The sequence below is a fragment of the Rhodnius prolixus genome, unplaced genomic scaffold (genome assembly GCF_049639745.1).
Source record: "Rhodnius prolixus isolate KJV_2025 unplaced genomic scaffold, Rpr scaffold_7, whole genome shotgun sequence".
Lineage (NCBI taxonomy): Eukaryota > Metazoa > Arthropoda > Insecta > Hemiptera > Reduviidae > Rhodnius > Rhodnius prolixus.
In genome coordinates, this window is record NW_027411582.1 from 28,935,863 (window position 1) to 28,956,219 (window position 20,357).

The window sequence follows — 20,357 nt, forward strand, 5'->3', positions numbered from 1 at the left end:
GTCCAGTAAACTAGGTCATAAAAAGACATTTACATCATCCCGAACCGAGTTTAGTGTTGGGAGAATTCTCCAAACAAAATAATTCAAAATTTTAGTTGAATTGGTCAATTTTATTAACTTTAACTTTATTCGAATGTTGTGCACCTGCCTTGTTTTACCTTCTTTTTTTCAGATTTTTAATGTTAAAGACGTTTTGATTGAGTTTTTAATTTTATATACCTATGTATTAAAACAACAAATACCAGTAAAATTTAGTAAATGATTCAACAATTTCCATTAATAACAAATTATTAATTGCAAAAGTATAGACATGTTAAAAATTACATACTTCTTGTTTATTCTTATGAAATAGGAATAATCGCAATAGCGGGTCTTAAGAGTGATCGTTGGTGATCACGGTGACCAGCCTTGGTCCTCCTTTCAAAAGAAGTTGCACTGCCATTTTGCTGTAGACATGGTTCGCATAAAAGCTGAGAATTCATCCGTTTCCTTATGACAAGCCTAGATGGCTATCTCTGTCAAAGAGCTGGTTCATCGCAGTTTGCATTGCGAGAGAAAATTAGACAATAATAATAGTTCGAGGAGATTCTCCAACCTGCCTTGATGTGCAAGATATGCCTGTGGCCACCTAATAGGTCAATAGTTACCATACATCTCCAGTGGCCCTTGCATAAGATCAGAAAAAATGTTTAGTAGACGCTAATGTCCATTTTCGACGGTGCGCCAAAAAAAATAATAAATAAAAAAAATAATATTAACCAAAGGATTTGGACATTCAAAGGTACTAATTTTAGTTGGTTCCCCCGATCAAAGCTACATTTTTTGGGGCATATTTTATTTAAAAAATATATGGCCTGCGCCATTAATTACTTTATGTAACATATATAAATAAGGAAATCTTTGATTGTTTACAAGACTTTAGTTTTGTTGAAAATATTATTTTTATTTCATCTTAGATACATTTATCTTTTAAACATTGTTAATTTAGTAATTAATTATGCACATTTATTTGATTTTAGGTCACTTTGACTCAATCCTATATCACTTAAAGCACTAATTATACCTGAAAGAACGGAGTTACTTTTAGTTCGTTGGAGTACCAAAAAGTTATCTAAAATATACATACATAAAATTAATAAAAATATTTCATTGCTAAAGTAGTTTAGCTATAACTAAAGAGAAAAACTAAACACAAGAGAAACAGAATCGGAATCACTTTTATAAATCTGATTTCAAGCAATAAGCTAGTTAGTATCTTTGCTGTTAATAAATTGATAACTTATTAGTTATCAATAAACCAATTCACTTTGAATTCACGTGATACATTAACATTTTGAATAATGAGTTAGACAACATTTTGCCAGTTGTTTAGTCACCTCCATGATCTTGAGTAATTAAGAGAACTGTTTAATAAATTCAAACTTCAGTTGTTAAGGAATATGCTATGCTTAAAGATATCTAATTTGTTTAAAAGTTGTTTAATTTAAATAAGTAAACAAAAGAAGGCTTATTTGAATGTTTTGAAAGCTTGATTTTGTACTGAAAAGATATTTTGACTTCAATATTATAGACCTCTCTCTAATGAAACTATATTTAATCTAAATATACAGGGTGATCCATTTAAAACGCACCAATCGCTAATAACTTTTTAGGAAAGCGGAATTTCGAAAAATCCAGAAAGTAAACTATATGTTTTTTTTTTTATTTAGTTTTCAATTTTATCACCCCCGATGCTGTATCTTTATTTTTGGCGGAGTTACAGACTTCTTGACCTATGATTACGGTAAGAATATCTTGCCAGGGTGTTGGTCTAGTGGTCAAGAGCATGGTTTTGTAAATGGGAGATCCCCAGTTCGAATCCCGCGGGTGCAGTCATTCACAATACTTAATACAACATAACACTTTTTTAAATAAAATGTTATACGTGGGATTCGAACTGGGGATCCCCACTTACAAAACCACGCTCTGGACCATTAGACCAATACCCACACCTCCCTGGCTAGATATTCTTACCGTAATCATAGGTCAAGAAGTCTTGCGAACGGGGTACATTAAAATGATGTGATGGTTACTTTTATTTGATGATAAAACAAATTTCTCCTGATTCACCCACAACCATTACATTCTCTACATTCTTTAAAATCTTCAATTATTATTGTTTTTGTTCATTGCGTCAAAAATAACATTTGCAACCAGAGGACCTTTCAAAACGTGTATTTCTGGTGGAAAATTAATACTGAAAACCGTTCGCGAATAGAAAAAATTGTAACTTTGATCTTAAATATCTCGACTAATAATAGGGATATCGAAACGGGATTAACGTCATTTTTCACAGTTTTCATAATTATTGTCAAAACCAGTGGTCCTTATGAAACCCCAATCGGGTTTTTGGCTGTAACTCCGCCAAAAATAAAGATACAGCATCGGGGGTGATAAAATTGAAAACTAAATAAAAAAAAAACATATAGTTTACTTCCTGGATTTTTTGAAATTCCGCTTTCCTAAAAAGTTATTAGCGATTGGTGCGTTTTAAATGGATCACCCTGTATATACACCAAACATTCATACAATAATTTCAAATAGAATTGCTACGAAATAGGAAAATACAATCAATGGAATTGGAATTCTAATTCGTTCATGTCCAACGAAGTTGTGCCAACGGCTCATAAGCAATGATTTAAAAGAGCACGACTCTCACCGTGTTGAAACATTTATGCCCGATTTGTGAACAACTGAACCTGAGTTAATTCTGAGCTTAAATAGGGACTAAAATATTCCGAACTTTTTACAAGGCAAAGTAGGTTTAGGAAATACTTACACAGTTTCGAGTTATTTCAATCTGATATCTCTGCCTGGAGATACAGCAGGAGATGCACTTTTTTGCAACTACAAGTGGTAAACATACTCAATTTGATAAAGAAGGAAAGATAAGGACTATCTACAGGTTGGTAGAATAAGCCACTTTGGCTGCAGTGCCTTGAGAAACAGGACCGCCTCTTGATCCAATAATAATGATGATGACGTTGGTTTTTAAGAAATCTGGGACATGAATTTCAGCACAAACCATCAGAGCTTCATATTTTCTTCAGACAATCTAAAAGTTTGAAATAACTCTATTTTTTATACTTTAGGCAAATAAAGTAGAAGAATATCTTTTGAGTATTTCACTACAAAAGGTTTATTGCATAAGAGGTTATCGCTTCTTACGTTATTATCATTAGTATTATTTTTATTAAAGAACGTTGTATTAGGACTTCAGAAATTTTTGTACTTAGTTCCTCTATGAATCCTTAAATTAATCTTTGTCTGAAAATCACAATGTTCTGATTTGCATTAATCTCTGTTTTTGGAAGAAAATCCTAATTAAAAACACAATTCAAGCCAATTCCAATAATTAAAGGTGTCTCTTACCACTAATTGTTGATTCAGACTCGTTACACACATAAACCAGAGCATACTCAGCATAATAAGAGTCTGTTTCAAGAACTATAAAAAATTTTGTAAATGAGCTTCTTGAACCTGAAATTAAAAATGACTAGTTAATCAAACGATGTATGTAAACACTAAACATTTATGTAAACTATTATTTATGTTTCACGTTCTTCTTACAGTTTTCCCTTTTTTATTATATACATTTATATGTTAAATAATAATATAAATCTAATTACTTTTTGATGGTCAATTTTATTTGGTACCAAAACAATTCTTTATGGAGCAATCAAACCGCGTGATGACAGGCCGCACCTCTTATTAATCTGCGATACATTCGATTCCACGATAACATCAATTGAAGATTTGCAAGAGCATGGTACACTAAATTGAAGTTTACAGCTTCAAGTTTGAATTGTGCCTCGTCGTACCAGATAACTGTCAATGAAAACTCTCATCTTCGCGAACCATCTGTTTAAAAACACTCAAGTCCTTCGACCAAGATCGTTCTAGTTCGTAGAGTTTACTAGTATTATATACACTCTTCACCTTCAGACTTCGTCGTATATTTAATCAACCTATCCTGATTACACCCTGATACGGAGATTTCTACGGTGATCATCTAAAGATGTAGCAGCACTGCAGAAATGGAAGCTGGGCGTATTAGTAGTTGGTTGATCAGATCATTGCTTATACACATAATGCACAATACCATCGGCTATAAATTTATTTCAAATTCGAACAACTGTTCCAAAATCAATCTATCTTGGCCGTTCTACCTCATCTAGGTTCCCGCACTCCAATAACATTTCTATTCAGTATTGCGATGATAAAAGAATAACCTTATTTTAACCGTTGCTTCCATTACACTGTCAAGTGTGTGAAGCACGCACGTATTACTCGCATGAATCACATGAGGTTCGCCGTCTGCAGAGAAAATGTTACAGTAAACAGATTTTGACTTACAACTAGTTTGAACTAAATTTAATTGACCATTAAAAGATAAGTATATTTCTTTGGACCAAGCTGTTCTGTATTTTCAAAGACGTTGAAACAGATAGAAATAAACAATAATCATATTATTGTTCAATGTTTATTTTTAATAAAGCAATGCAATAAAAAGAGATTGAATTTGATGGAGGTAAAATATAGTAAATTCAAAATCATTTGGAAATAAGAAGTCACGAACAAAATTTCCTATAGTATTTATTGAAATCATAATGAATTGATGAATAGATGATGTAAATTACTTATGCTTGCGAAAAAACCTAATATAATTTCTAGGTGGATTTAACTTATAACTGTTACTTATTGGAAGTAAGCATAATTTGTAATTGGCTTACCATCGCAATCAAAGCAAATATATTTTTTCAATAAATGTTTGTCTGCAGTGCACTTGACAGTCTGGCCCCTAGACAAATGAAAACAAAATAAATGTTTATACCAACTATAAAATAGATTAATAATTAGGTTTTTTGGTTTTTGTAAGAAAACGGGTGGAGCTTCAGTGTAAAACTTGTTCACAGTCAAAGTCTTTAAAATTAGTTTTGAATATTATTTGAGCGCTCTGCTGTTATCTAACTATTAAAAGTATTATCATACTCATTATTTTCTGTCAGTCTAAAATAATTTTGCAGTTAAAAATGTGATCATAAAGATAGTTTTCTTGAGAAAATACAGAATTTATGTTATTAGGTGGCTCGCTGGTTAGGGTTATTTATTTACTGATTTATTTAAAAAAACTACTGCTTAACTTCTAAAGTTAAAGTTTCAGTCAGGAAGTCAATGAAGGATTGCATTTGATCTTATAATTTTGCTCTGCGACTATTGAACACGGAGTTATTTCCGCTAAGAGAAAATTGAAATAGATTTCAATTTTGGAAGGTCTGAGAGTTTTATAACATATTGTACAATACACGGATTTCGCTTATAAATCTCGAACTCATGTTGACTTAATTAGCCAAACCTGCTTTCTAATAATAGAAACCTCCTAATATACCGTTCAAATAAGAAACATTGAATGTCTGTAGAAGTTATGGGGATTTAAAGAAGTATATGTACATATTTAGGGATCAGCATAGACCCTAGGGCAGAACCCATCCTCACACATAATCCATTACGCATTGTACAATAGCTGACGATCAAATTCAGTAAATTCAGATGCTACAAGTTATCTGCTTTATCATACAGTATTTAGATTTACAATCTCTACTTCCACATATCTATCATCTGCCAGCCGATGATTCTGCAAAAATGATTGCCGTTATCTGTTTCATTCATGCCTTTCGCAAATAAATAAAAAAAGTCAGTTTTTTTCTTGAATCGAAATACTTACCTACTTTGGTATTTAAGAATTATACTGCCTATGATAGAAGTTTCAAATTTAGAGCATTCAGGAGATCCAGTTTGCTTCTTTAAATGTGTAACATACCAGTCTCCAAAGAAAAACTGCAAAGTAATAAATCAGTACCATCAAACAAAAGAATAATGTCTTCGGAAAGTTAGCATCTTGCATTTCGTAGGCTGCTTCCGTTAGAGATCTGAGAATAGTCCCTTATTAATTAATTGAGAGCCGCAGTTCAAGATATAACATATTTAAAAAACTAGTAATAAGCGTATTTTTAATTTATTTTTGCCATATTTTGTATTAATACATACACGATCGGCACTAAAGGGAAACTGAGCTTCATCTTCTAGGTCTAGACAATCTTCAGATAAATCGTCATAACAAGCAAATGTACATCCCAGATATCCAAGAAATATCAATGTAAATATCCTGTAAACATGTAAAATTTATTATATATATATTAGTCTTACGGTTCTTATTATTATTACTATTAATTATATAATAAATGCATTCAAAGTAAAGTTAGATAAACTTTGCAGCAAAATTTAAACTTCTGACCAGTAACAAAAATAATTTTATGAGTGTGTTTATAAAAATATTTTGCTTCATTGAATTGCAAATTTTTGATAGAATAATTTACCATATGCTCACAGAAGCCATGAATATTGAAGGTACGCTTGAAGTCGGGATTGGCACTGTATGAATGGTTGTTAGAACGATTGACGGATTTTTTGCATTAGCTTTAAATTTATAAGGAAAATCTCGATTTTCAGTACAGAACCTGAGAAGCAGCGTACGTTTTGAAAATTGCACCAAGATCTTTTTTCCGTTAACTCGGAATCCCAAAATGAAAAGAATTACTTGGCTTCCCTATGAAAGACTTTAATGGCATTTGCCATCTAGATCTAGGCGGTGAGGGTTTGGCAAGATGTGCGAACAGAAAACTCCATGACTATTGGATAAATAGGCTAATTCTTCACCCTCATCGCCAAGTAGGCATTTACTGCAAATTGCTGCATTGCATTCCGATTGCATAACATTCACTGATGCAATACATTACTTGATTTGACTTATCACTCGTCGTGAGTAGTTAAGAAAATATAAGATGCTGTAAGAATGTTGAATGCTCAAACATGATTATCGTAATAATATCAACCATGTTCAAGACTGATGAGAAAATAACAACAATTCACAATAATTCTAATGTTGGGTTTTATATCAATTCGTAGATGCAACGGAAAAATAAAATAGATCAATCAACCCCCTTGCGGATAGTATTTGGAATAAACTAATCAATCTTCTTTTGAAGGAATCTTTGATTCAATGATACTAGGAATTCGGCTGCATTTACTAGGGATGTGGATTCATGTTACGACTTTGAGTGCTTTGACTATATGAAGGGTGATAGTGAGAAGTGCATTCTGTATATAAATGTGAAATTGAGGTATTCACATTGAGAAACAACGTTTGTCGGGAGAGATCTCAATCTGATACGAAAAATTAGATCTCTAAAGTTAGTTAAGAGAATTAAGGATTCATTTAGCGATTTTGGTCAAAAAATTGATCAGAATAAGCTAATTAACTAACCAATAAGACAAGTTTTTGCTTAAAAAATTCCATTATTACTCACGTCTTCATGTTAACGAAGTTAAATTTGCTGCAACTAAATTTCTACCTAAAGTGGGCAGTTTTATAATCTACCTCCCACTATAACATAAGTTCTTAGTTACCCCATTTTTGTGAAGTTATTAAAATAGTATTATGACTTCGTCAAATTTGATTTTTCAGCTTAGTTGCGTGGCAAACTAATTACGTTTGAAAAATAATTTTTAAAATCGTCCTATTTTAGTTTGATTTGCTTCTTTATAAATATAAAAAGCATTGTTTATTTTAGCATTCTAATACTTGGTGTTTTTTTCTTTTTATATAATATCACTACAAGTGACTGAAAATTTCGACCATAACAGTAAACCATTTTCCTTTTCTTTTAATAGGCAATTTCGTGAAGTATATCAACTGTATTAAACAGCTTTTCTAGAACTATAATTTGAGAAAAATCTCTTAATCATTAGCGAAATCTCACTGATTTCTAATAGTGTGTTCATTTTCTTTATTCTGGAATTTACTATTGTGCATAATGTTATCTCACTATTATTTTACACATTTGTCCAAAATAAAAGTTATTTCACATATCCTTGTAAAATCGATCACTTTGATTTTAAAAGCTAGGTGGTGTCTTCTTTACATATAAAAAGTAATGTAAGAGATAGTTTTCAAAAGTATTTATAGCAGGTATGTGCTTCATTGAAGTCATATTGTATGTTAAAGTATGATAAGAAGTTTGCTAAAGCTCTTTTATTACAAATGTAAGGAGAGTAATAATTACTAAAGAATCATTCTTAGATTTTTATGCAAGGGGATAATTTGGAAAATAGATTACTCTTTATTTGTGTAAAGAATAAGTCTAGCGCTTGGGATGAATTAATCAGGCGATATACTGTTTTCTTTTTTTTTCAGTTAAGACGATGAAATTCATATTCACAGCTAACTGGTTATTTTAATTCTTTTGAATTTTAGCTATTCATAATATCGTTTAATATAAGATACACTGGTACTCGTTTATCTTCTTTTACGTTGCATCAAAATGCCTTATCATAGTCTCACATATTTCAGAGGTTACTTTTTAGGATATCTGTGTGCGTTTTCACTTTGCTGTAAGCTCATAGTGCATTGTTAGAGAGCTGATAATTGCTGATAATTTGCCAGCTCTGTATGGCATGATGCCACTCTATAGAGCCAGATAACTGGTTCATCGCTCTTCGCATTGCCAGAAAAATCAAATAAATAATAATAATAAACATGTATATGTACATTGTACATAATTTTCTTTTGTTTAGGGGAACAATCCTCAGATGCAGCAGAACCAGAGGTGCTTCTTATATTTGATTGCCTGCCTAAGCTATAAATATTTTGGGAGAATTTTCAAGTTTAGTAATTAACTCCATAAGGGCAGCGCAATTACTTTCTTAATGAAAGAAATTTGGAAGGAAGAGTGTTTGAAGGTTACCAAAACTAAATTTTTGTTTAAAAATTCTTAATATTTCATATTAAAGTATATATTTTTTTTAACTCAGTAAATTTGGTAATGAATGATCAACCGTTTTTTTATTTAAGTTAGTTTTTCCTTCAAATTTACAGTTTGTAGGGCAGTTTGTTACTTTTACTAGGCTGGAGTACCAAAAAGTTATCTAAAATAAATACATAAAATTAATAAAAATATTTCATTACAAATAATAGAACACCTATACATATAACTTTGTCCGAAGATATTGCTTTCTCTAATTCCTTCTCTATTTTTGGGTTTAAATTTAGAGTGTGTTTGAAGCTTTTCTCGTGTAATGTAGTCTCTATAAAGAGTTCTCCCGTTGTTGTTCAGTACTCTATAACTTGTAAGGACTTCTACCGGGAGAGAAACTTAAATTAGTGGACACAAACCAGCAAACTGGGCCTCCATTTTTTAAGTCCGCTTTCTTACCACTGAGTTAATACTGAGTTAAACATCATTAAACAATACGCCCTGAAAGAGGAACAATTATCATCTCTTAGGACCATGTTCCACATATAGAATAGTTCTATACAAGAGATCTCGATTGGCACTTAGTATGGTTTTAAGGGAATATCAATGGCGTCTAGTACTAAACTTTGTAAAGACGTTTATACCAGCAGATCTTAAACTCTTTTGTTCCCCTAAATTTCGAGTCTCAATATTGAATGATGATTGGCAGGCTTGTGCTGTAGAGTTTAGAGTAGCACATATTTTATTTACACAGATATATATTTCACACTTCATCAGATTAAATAACAAATTACAATATTATATGCACTTTGCACATTATAATCCTTAAAAATACTGGCCGATGGATAGAATAATATTTACTCGAGATTTGAGTGAACACCTGAATATTGAAACAATATAAACAATATTTATATTCTATAAAATAGTTTTATATCTAACAAAACCCTAATTTTAATATTGTTTGTCATTGCTTTGTATGTTTGAACACATGTTTGCGAACATATTAACAATTTTTTTTTGTCTTTGAAGTCGATATAGAACAACAATATCTAATCTACTCTGGGTCCAATAAACTATGTCTTAGGAAGGCATTAATATCATTCCAAACTGAGGGTAGTATTGGAAGAATTCTCCAAGCAAAATAATTCAAAATAGTTTGGATCGTTCAAATCTAATAACTAAGGAACGGATTTTTATGTATTTAAAAATGCCAAATATTTAATTAAAATATGCATTTATTTTCGTCAATTATTTGGAAAATATGTGATTTTCTTAAAATATTTTCTGGAATATTTAAGTAAAATGGACATTTTTTTTTTATGAAAATGGAATTTTTTTTGGGGGGGGGGCAAGTTATAATTATTTATACAAGAAAAGAACATTTTTACAATTTATAATAATTTATTAGGAACAAAATAATTTGTTTTTACAAGTTATAATGATTTAAACAACAAAGAACATTTTTACTATTTATAAAAAGATGTGTTAAATTTTCAATTTTGAAAACTTCACTCTTCGAAATTGTTTGCAACCACTTGAAATTTCAAATGTTGGAACGTAAAGTGACGACGATCTGGGCGTAAGCTGGACTTGTAATGACTAAAAGATCGTTCAACATCTACAGATGTTATAGGTGCCTTGCTGAAAGAAGTTATCTCGTTGTAAAGGGTACACGATGTTCTGAGGTGACTTCTGTTCCACTGATAATATCAGAAATCTGGCAGATGGTCTCCCACCCTTTGTTCTTGCTCAGTACTTCTACCAGTTTTGATCTGATCAGATCTCCCTTACTCCCAGGTATTCCTTCCACCTTTTCGATGACTTTTTTAACGTTGGACACGTTTTCTGTCAGTCGAACATTTTGGGACTCAAGTTGGGTAATGGCTTGTGCAAGAAATAAGCAATTGTCAGAAATGAATGCAAGGTCGTTCCTTAAATTAGGTTTCTCGAATAAAGACTTGGCTGTATTTATCGCTACTGCTTCGTCTTCGAGATGTGAAAGGACATTCTTGATTTTATTGTAGTTTTCATAGTAATACTGAGCTGTTTACTGTTAATACTGTAATGCTGAGCAACCAGTTGTTTGTTTGAGGCCGATGTTCGTGGCATTTCACCCAAAAAAGAATACACTAAGTGGCCGAACGAAATGAATTGGACACTTCAACGAACGAGCTGAAAGAACAGACAACGTCAGACAACTTCAAAGAACTAACAAGTGCCCGTCACTGTTTAGCAGCATTCTGTGTAAATTACAATAACCATTGTACCCACTGTGATTCACAGCCCTACAGTCTGTGGTTCACAGTTCCTGTCGACCACCTCCCAATTATGAAAATATGCCCAAAATGAAAAATATGAAAAAATATGTACATATTTTGATTAAATATGTAGAAATATTTATTTATTTTAATCAAATATGTATAAATATGCGATAACATCCAAATATGTGGAAATATGTGAAATAAAAGTAGACTCAAACGGCTTAAAAAGTGTCAGTATGAATACTTCTAGTTGAAAAACGTCTGTAAATTGCCTAGAAAAAAATATGTAAATACATACGAATCCGTTCCCTACTAATAACTCTTGCAGCGTCGTTATTTACTTAAAACTGTTATTTACTGCAACCGCCTTGTTTTTCCACACCAATTTAGCTGTTTAATATTTCTTTTAAGAAGTTTTGATTTGTTTTAAAGCAATAAAAAACTTTTTCACAACTTGTAATTGTAATAATTAATTTTTTTAATGAATATGTTGTACCCTTTTTTACTCTCTCTGTGTAAAGATCCTCCAGCAGTGGCGTCTTACTTTACTGGTGGTGTTTTGGCTGGGCCAGTATAACTTTTCGTTGCAAGAAAGGCCGATTTATATTTGAGAGATGAAATGTTTTTAATTCATCATACTAAATGTTTTCTCCCGTTATTCTTGTACCAAATTCTCAACCCTGCTTCTTGCCTTCCAAATGGTGGAACCTATAGAATCAAGGCTACCTCAAGTTTCCTTTATGTTATTTATTGTCATGTGTGCCGAAAAAATTGTTCCACCCAAATGAATAAAGTTATATGCTTACAAACTCTTTACCTTGTTTTTACCCAATTTTAAGATTACATATTTTTCAAGCACACTAGATACAAAAATGTAGCACGTTGATGGCTTTTGTAGCACTGTCTGTTACTTCATGTTAATCTTACTGAATGCTTATCTTTGCCTCTAACGTTTACCTCTAAGGAGATGAAATTATTTTTTATATTATACATCTTTAATAACTCCTTAAGAAAAACTTATAGTCTAAAACGACAAGTAAATGGGGTGATTAAACGATAAAAAGTACACAAATCAGCAAGTACCTAACATTTCATACATACTTCAGTTTCTATTTCGAACTGTTAGAAATGTTTGAAAGAGCATTTTCATTTAAATTTGTCCCTAATTTTTTCCTTATATCTCTGAATGAGTTTTTTACTACATCAGGGACTTTCTAATTAATTATTTTTTTTGAAGTAATGGCGAGCGTTATCTATTGAAACTTTTTTTCATGAATCCTTACAGAAGATCGTGGTGAAAGCCATCTTAAATATTGGTTGATGGCGTAGTACCGATCCTCTTTCGAGAGGAGTAGTGCACAGTTGGATAAAAACACGAAATTAATTATTCTTTTGTTGTTCATTTCAATCGTTATCGCTAACAGTCCATTAATGATCAATTTTAAAAACTGTAGACATACTTCTTGTATATTTGGTTTATTCTCAAAATAATAATAATAATCGCAATAACGAGTCTTAAGATTCGTTATTAGTGAAAGGATAACCCTTAGTCCACTTTTCAAAAAAAAAACATATTGTTATTTTGCTATAGACGCGGTACGGATAGTAGAAAAGCTAAGAAGTTATCCGCCAGCCAAAAAGCTGGTTCATCGCTCTTCGCATTGCGAGAGAAGTTTAGGCAATAATAATAACACTAAGAGGACCAACGTGCCTTGCAATGCAAGATATGGTCCTCTTATTAGAAAAGCAAAAATGTGTAGTACAGCTAATGACTGCAGATGTCTAATAAATAAATAAATAATGTTTCAATATTTTATTTTTAAAAATATATGGCCTTCCCTTGAATTTCTCAACGAGGAAGTAAGTAAAAGGAAATCTTTGAAAGTTAACAAGACTAAATTTTGTTTGAAAATATTTTTTTATTTCATCTTAGGTACATTTTTCTTTTAATGTCTGTAAATTTGGTAATTAATTATTTACAATTATTTGATTTAAGGTCGTTTGGCTTCAATTGTACTTTACTTAATATACTATTTATACCTGAAGGTAGATCCTTACTTTTATGTCGCTGGAGAACCAAAAAGTTATCTAAAAAAATATATATTTAAAATTATTAAAAATATGTATTACTAATAATTAGCTTTGTTGAACCATATACAAAATTTCAGAAATTATTATTTTCTCTCATTCCCTCTCTATTTTTGGGAGTAAATTTAGAGCGTACCTGAGCAAGGTCAGTCTCGGAACAGAATTTTCTCATGATAGAAAGCAATCTTTAACTTTAAGGACTTTTAGAGAGGAAAAACTAAATACAGTATACAGAACCGGAATCATAAAGCTGATATAAGTCTGATTCCATCCAATAAAATAGTTACTATCTTTTCTGTTAATAAACCATATCTTTTTAGTTAGTAGCCAATTCATTTTGAGTTAAACAGCTTGATTTAGAAGTTTGAAGAATGAGCCAGACAACAGTTTGCCAGTTGTTCAATCAGGTCCGTTAATCTTTAGGAATTACGAGAACCGTTTAATAAATTCAAACTACAGTGTTTAAGGAATATTCTAGGCTTAAAGATATCTAATTTGTTTAAAAGTTGTTTAATTTAAATAATTAAACAAAAGAAGGCTTATTTGATTGTATTGAAAGATTGATTTTGTACTGAAAAGATATTTTGGCTTCAATATTATAGATCTCAATTAATTGAAACCATCTTAAATTTGAATTTTTAATTACAAATTTTTTCAGGAAATTACTGTTAGTGGAATATGGATTCAAATGCGGTGTTGTCCAGCACATGTCTTTTGAACTACCAAAGTAACTGGAATGACGGCTTGGATGAACAGCTGTTTTTGGAAAGAGCATGACCATTCCTGGAAGGTTGTTCCAGGACTCTTACCATGTTAAAAGACCATTTATACCTGACGAAATATGGCTTGTTATTTTATTATTATAATTATTATTTTCATGAAAGCGCTTTGTATGAGGGGTTGTAGTAACTTTGTTCTTAATTGTTCTATGAATAATCCTTAAATGAACCATTGATTGAAAATCACAAGGCTCAGATTTGTATTAATCGCTGATTATGGAAGAAAATACAAATTAAAAAAACACAATTCATGCCTTTATTAAAAGTTTTTCTCACCATTAGTTGTTGTTCCAGACTGGTTACACACATAAACTAGAGCATAGTCAGCATAATAAGAGTCTGTCTCAAGAACCAGAAAAAATTTGTTAAATTTATTGTTTTTAGAACCTGTAATTAAAATTACTAGTCAATCATACGAGGTATGTAAATTCTATATATGTATTTATGTAAATTATTATTTATGTTTTATGTACTTTTAACAGTTTTCCTTTTTTATTATATATATTATATATATAATAAATATACTGATGTGTTTAAAATATTTTATAAAAAAAAGTTTTGTATTACTGTTTCCCTGCCAAAAAGTTTTGCCCAAATAGTCATTTTAGTGAAATGCGAGGCCAGAGAAGTCAAAAGCTAGCACAGTCCATTACAGATAGACTAACGCGCTTTCTGCATATAACGCGGAAATTTTGATATAATTTTAACTAAATACTTCTTTTTCCTAGTCCGAAAGAACGTAATTCTGATCAAACCTAAAATTGCTTTCTTGCTGTGATTAAGTGCAAAGATATCTGTTGATATATACTCTTTAAAATATTAAAATTGACAGAAGAGTCTACAAAAATCTAACTACTTTTTGATGGTAAATTTTATTTGGTACCAAGAAACAATTCTTTAGGGAGCAATCAATCCTCGTGATGACAGGCCGCACCTCTTATTAATCTGCGATACATTCAATTCCACGATAACATCAATTGAAGATTTGCAAGAGCATGGTACACTAAATTGTGGTGGCTTACAGCTTCAAGTTTGAATTGTGCCTCGTCAGACCAGATAACTGCCAATGAAAACCCTCATCTTCGCGAACCATCTGTTTAAAAACACTGAGATCTTCGATCCGGGTCGTTCTAGTACTAGAGTTTAGTAGTGTTATATACACTCTTCAACTTCAGACTTCGTCGAATATTTAATCAACCTCTCCTGATTACACCCTAATTCGGAGATTTCTATAGTGATCATCTAAAGATGTAGCAGCCCTGCAGAAATGGAAGCTGGGCGTATTAGTAGTTTGGTCGCTCAGAACATTGCTTATGCACATAATACACAATACCATCGGCTATAAAATTATTTCAAATGCGAACAACTGTTCCAAAATCAATCTATCTTGGCTGTTCTACCTCTTCTAGGTTCCCGCACTCCAATATCGTTTCTATTCAGTATTGTGAAGATAAAAGAATGACCTTATTTTAACCGTTGTTGCCGTTACTCTGTCAAGTGTGTGAAACACACATGTATCACTCGCGTGAATCACATGACCTTCCCAGTCTGCAGAGAAAATGTTACAGTAAACAGGTTTTGACTTACAACTAGTTTGAACTAAATTTAATTGACCATTAAAAGATAAGTATATTTCTTTGAACCAAGCTGTTCTTCTATTTCCAAAGACGTTGAAACAGACAGAAATAAATAATAATCTACCATTGTTCAATGGTTGTTTTTAACAAAACAATGCAATAAAAAGAGATTGCATGTGATGTAGGTAAAATATAGAGATTCAAAAATCATTTGGTATCCACGTGGAAATGAACAGACAGGAACAAAATTTCCTCTGAGATTTATTGAATTAATGAATCATCAATAGGTGATGTAATTTACTTATGCTTGCGAAAAAACCTAATATAATTTCTAGGTGGATTTAACTTATAACTGTTACTTATTGGAAGTAAGCATAATTTGTTATTGGCTTACCTTCGCAATCAAAGCAAATATATTTTTTCAATGAATTGCTGTCTCCAGTGCACTTGACATTCTGGCCCCTAGACAAACAAAAACAAAATAAATGTTTATACCAACTATAAAATAGATTAATAATTAGGTTTTTTGGTTTTTGTAAGGGAACGGGTGGAGCTTCAGTGTAAAACTTGTTCACATTGAAGATACTTTAAAATTAGTATTGTTACTCAAATATTATTTGGGTTCTGTGCTGTTACCTACTCTGTTCATTATTCTATGTTATTAGGTGCAATAGCAGTGACTCGCTGTTGGGTTATTTATTTATTGATTTATTTAAAAAACTACTGCTCAACTTCTAAAGTTAAAGTTTCAGTCAGGAAGTCAATGAAGAATTGCATCTGATCTAATAATTTTGCTCTGCGACTATTGAAAACGGAGTTATTTCCGTCATTATAAAAATTTTCTTTAGTAGTCTAAAGAGAAAAAATAGGTCAGCGGCAGGTTGTAGGAATGGCAGGTTGGTGATGTCTGGTAGGCCATCATATAGTTTCAGAAGATGGAAACCTATATGAATAGCAACCCATTGAGAATCTTCCTCTCTAAATAAGAATACAGTAATTGAGATAAAAAAAAATAATAATAATAATTAATAGAAACGTGATCCGAAATTGGTCTTACTGGAGAGCGTCACTTTTGGATTAAGGAATAGTATACAAAATTCAGGTGGTTCACCAAATGCAATATTACAACAAAATAAAACAATAGAATACATTCTGTTAATATTAACAGTATTTATAAGGTCATATTGTAGGTCAAACCTGGATCACTGATTGAGGATTGCCTCATAAATAAGAAGAAATGGAATAAATCAAAAAGTAGCGGCTTAGTATTGTTATGTTACAACACTAAGAACATTTTTGGTTATTTAACAACACCTTATTAACTTGATTCCATTCGAACAGCGAGTGAGAGGTCACTGAAGTCCACGACTGTCGTTCGGAGATGCGATTGTCCAAATATTTTTTAATCGTCCGCCTAGAGGGTAATGAAAATCTCATCCATTGTTATTCCTATATTTTGTAGAAATACATAAAACGAGATTTGGGCTGTATAAGAGCCTTACGGAACTCTTGATGTCCAGAAATATAAGGAAGACTTATAAGATTTTAATTTAACACATTGCTGTCCCTGTTTAAGAAAGAAAGTAAACTATTCCAGTTTCAATCAAAACCATTTATTGAGTATTCCATTTATTTTCAATAGGAGGAATTTAAAGAACAGGTATTGTTTTAGGGATACGATGGGGGTGAGGAAGGACTAAAATCATGGACTGTAGAGAAGTAGGAGATAAACAAAGATTAGAGGAAGCTGCAGAAGAGTTTTTGCTGAAATTGGTACACTTTCTACTGAAATTATTTATTTATGGAGTAACAGTATGATTTGGTAAAATCTTTATAGAATTTCAAAAATCATTGTAATCGATACAGTCGGGCTAACTAGAAAGCTTACGTCATTATTACCCAAAAATGATTTACTTATTGTACGAGAAGACTGAAATATGTGACTGGTACATCCTTTAAAGACGCAACTCCTTGAGACTGTTCTCCAATATTATTGGTTTTTCTTGGTGTCTCATAGTTTCTGTTCATAAGGCATGTTCATAGAGCTAGTTCAATCAGATCATATCAGATAAACTGATTATTTAGACAAATAAAAATGAATGCTCATCAATTTTGGAAGGCCCGAGAGTTTTAAATATGGATCACGCTCATAAATCTCAAACTCATTTAGACTTAATAGTTAAACCTGCTTTATAAAAAACATAATAATAAATTAAAAACTATACTATACTGTTCAATTATAAAACATTGTATGTTTGTAGGTTGAAGTTGTAGATTTAAAGAAGTATAGATATTTTGGGATACACAATCATAATTCATTTAAACATTGTACGATCTGCAGAAAACCATAAACATATGCATATTTTGCATATGCATGTGCCGGACATTTTGGACAGCGCAATTTATGGATCAAAACCTAATGGGTTTGGATTGATATTCACTATTTCCACATATCTATCATCTATGATCCGATGATTCTGCAAAAATGATTGCAGAAAATATGAATTACATGTTCCGTTCAGGCCTTACATAAAAAATAAATAAATAAAAAAGAAATCAGTTTTTCATGAATGGAAATACTTACCCACTTTGGTATTTAAGATTTATTTTGCCTGTTTTAGAAGTTTCAAATTTCGAGCATTCAATTGTACCAGCTTGGTTCTTTGAATGTGTCACATACCAGTCTCTAGAGAAAAACTGCAAAGTAATAAATCAGTACCATGAAACAAAACGATAATGTCTTGGGTAAGTTTGCAGCTTGCATTTCATAGGCTGCTCAGTCAGAGATCTGAGAATAGTTTCTTATTAATTAATTAAAGAACCGCAGTTCAAGATGTCGCTTATATTAAGGAAAAAAAAAATAATTAGCTCATTTTAATTGATTTTTATTTCATTGAATGTATTAATACATACGCTATCTGTACTAAAGGGAAACTTAGCTTTACTATCTAGGTCTTGGCATTTAGGTGTAGGCATACTGTCATAGCAAGCAAATGTACATCCCAGGTATCCAAGAAATATCAATGTAACTATCCTGTAAAAGTGTAAAATTTAATAGTAATAATAATAAAAACAGTAAGAATAATATTAATATATAAATAATAAATGCATTCAAAGTTAGATAAACTTTGCTACAAAATTCAAACTTCTGACCAGCAACAAAAATAAATTTATGGAGGATGTAAAAAAAATTTAAAAGGCCAACTACTAAACATAAATTTGCAAATAGGGTAGGAAACAAATATATTGCAATTAATGATTTTCCAACAGAAATGCGCATAATAATTAAGAAGGGATTTTAACAATTACTAATATCCATGTCTCATCACTTATATTTATTCAACGGTCTTGTTTGTTTAGATGTAATGTGTGTTTTGGCAAATGAAAATTTTTGATAGAATAATTTACCATATGCACACAGAAACCATGAAGTTCGGAAGTACGCTTGAAGTCGGGATTGGCACTGTATGAATGGTTGTTAGAACGACTGATGGCACGAATTAATGGATTTTTTGCATTATGTTTAAATTTATAAGGAAAATCTCAATTTTCTCTACAGAAACTGAGAAACAGGATACATTTTGAAAATTGCACCAAGATCTTTCATCCGCTATCTCAAAATCCCAAAGTGTAAAGAATTACTTGGCAACCCTAAGAAAGACGACCGGTTTTATGGCATTTAACGTCTAGGCAGTGAGGGTTGAGCAAGATGTGCAAACAGAAAACTCTATGACTGTTGGATGAATAGGCTAATTCTTTACCCTCTTCGCCAAGTAGGCATTTACTGCAAATTGCTGCATTGCATTCCAGTTGCATTACATTCACTGATGCAATACATTACTTGATTTGACTTATCACTCGTCGTGAGTAGTTAAAAAAAATTATGATACTGTAAGAATGATGAATGCTCAAAGATGATTATCGTAATAATATAAATCATGTTCAAGATTTATTAGAAAACATATAACTCCAATTCACATTTCTAATGCAGGGGTTCCATATCAATTCTTCGAAGCGACGGAAAATTGTAAGTGATAAAGCAGCCCGCTTGCGGATAGAATTTGGGAATGAAGCGAATCAATCGTCTTTTAAAGTAATCTTTGATCCAATTATTTGGCTACAATTGCTAGGGATCTGGCTTCATATTTTATGGTAATATTGAGAAGTGCATTCTGTATGTAAAAGTGAAATTGAGGTATTCACATAGAGAAACAATGTTAGTCGGAAGAGATCTCAATCTGATACGAAAAATAAGATCTCTAAAGTTAGTTAAAAGAATTAAAGATTCATTTAGCGATTTTGGTCAAAAAATTGATCAGAATAAGCTAATTAACCAACAGATAAGACAAGTTTTTACTTAAAAAATTCCATTATTACTCACGTCTTCATGTTGACAATGCTAAATAGGATGTAACTAAATTTCTTGCTAAAATGGACAGTTTTATAATATACCTCCCACTATAACAAAATTCTTAGTTACCCCATTTTGTGTAGTTATTAAAATAGTATTTTGACTCCGTCAAATTTGATTTTTCAGCTTAGGTGCACGGGAAACTGTTTTTTTTTTTTTTTTTATAATTAATTAAAAATAGATTAATTAATTTTTTTTTAAATTAATTCATTTATTTGCTATTTGTATAAAAATACATTTACACCAGGCAAAGTGTTAATGGTACGAGTACAATACAGGACGCGAAAGCTCCCCGGGTGCCGACGCGCATCGCAACCGTAAGGACACAGGAAGAGAGAAATCAGGAATCAGGAAACTCTCGGGAATTTTAGTTTTGGAAAGGCCTAGGT

General features: G+C 31.5%; 2 protein-coding genes across 5 annotated transcripts; both read right to left on the bottom strand.

The window, feature by feature from the left end:
* Window positions 1–931: 931 nt before the first annotated feature.
* Window positions 932–7,462, bottom strand: LOC141447332 (dimiconin-like). 3 transcript variants are annotated; one of them, XR_012454263.1, is made up of 7 exons: window positions 7,407–7,462; window positions 6,088–6,205; window positions 5,765–5,877; window positions 4,773–4,840; window positions 3,412–3,519; window positions 2,819–3,306; window positions 932–1,111 (listed from the first exon to the last, which is right to left on the bottom strand). XR_012454263.1 is itself a non-coding variant. In XM_074114771.1 (6 exons), the coding sequence occupies exons 1-6, from the start codon at window positions 7,412–7,414 to the stop codon at window positions 996–998; spliced, it is 483 nt and encodes a 160-aa protein (XP_073970872.1). In that variant the 5' UTR covers window positions 7,415–7,462; the 3' UTR covers window positions 932–995. The 3 variants fall into 3 exon arrangements, 2 of the variants coding, with proteins under 2 accessions (XP_073970872.1, XP_073970871.1); XM_074114771.1 differs by lacking the exon at window positions 2,819–3,306 and having other exon boundaries at window positions 932–1,063; XM_074114770.1 differs by lacking the exon at window positions 2,819–3,306.
* A 5,550-nt stretch (window positions 7,463–13,012) lies between these two features.
* LOC141446562 (triplatin-like) lies at window positions 13,013–19,970 on the bottom strand. 2 transcript variants are annotated; one of them, XM_074113103.1, is made up of 6 exons: window positions 19,939–19,970; window positions 18,471–18,591; window positions 18,142–18,254; window positions 15,952–16,019; window positions 14,257–14,367; window positions 13,013–13,201 (listed from the first exon to the last, which is right to left on the bottom strand). In XM_074113103.1, the coding sequence occupies exons 1-6, from the start codon at window positions 19,944–19,946 to the stop codon at window positions 13,086–13,088; spliced, it is 537 nt and encodes a 178-aa protein (XP_073969204.1). In that variant the 5' UTR covers window positions 19,947–19,970; the 3' UTR covers window positions 13,013–13,085. The 2 variants fall into 2 exon arrangements, with proteins under 2 accessions (XP_073969204.1, XP_073969203.1); XM_074113102.1 differs by lacking the exon at window positions 19,939–19,970 and adding an exon at window positions 18,966–19,000.
* Between the last annotated feature and the right edge of the window lie 387 nt (window positions 19,971–20,357).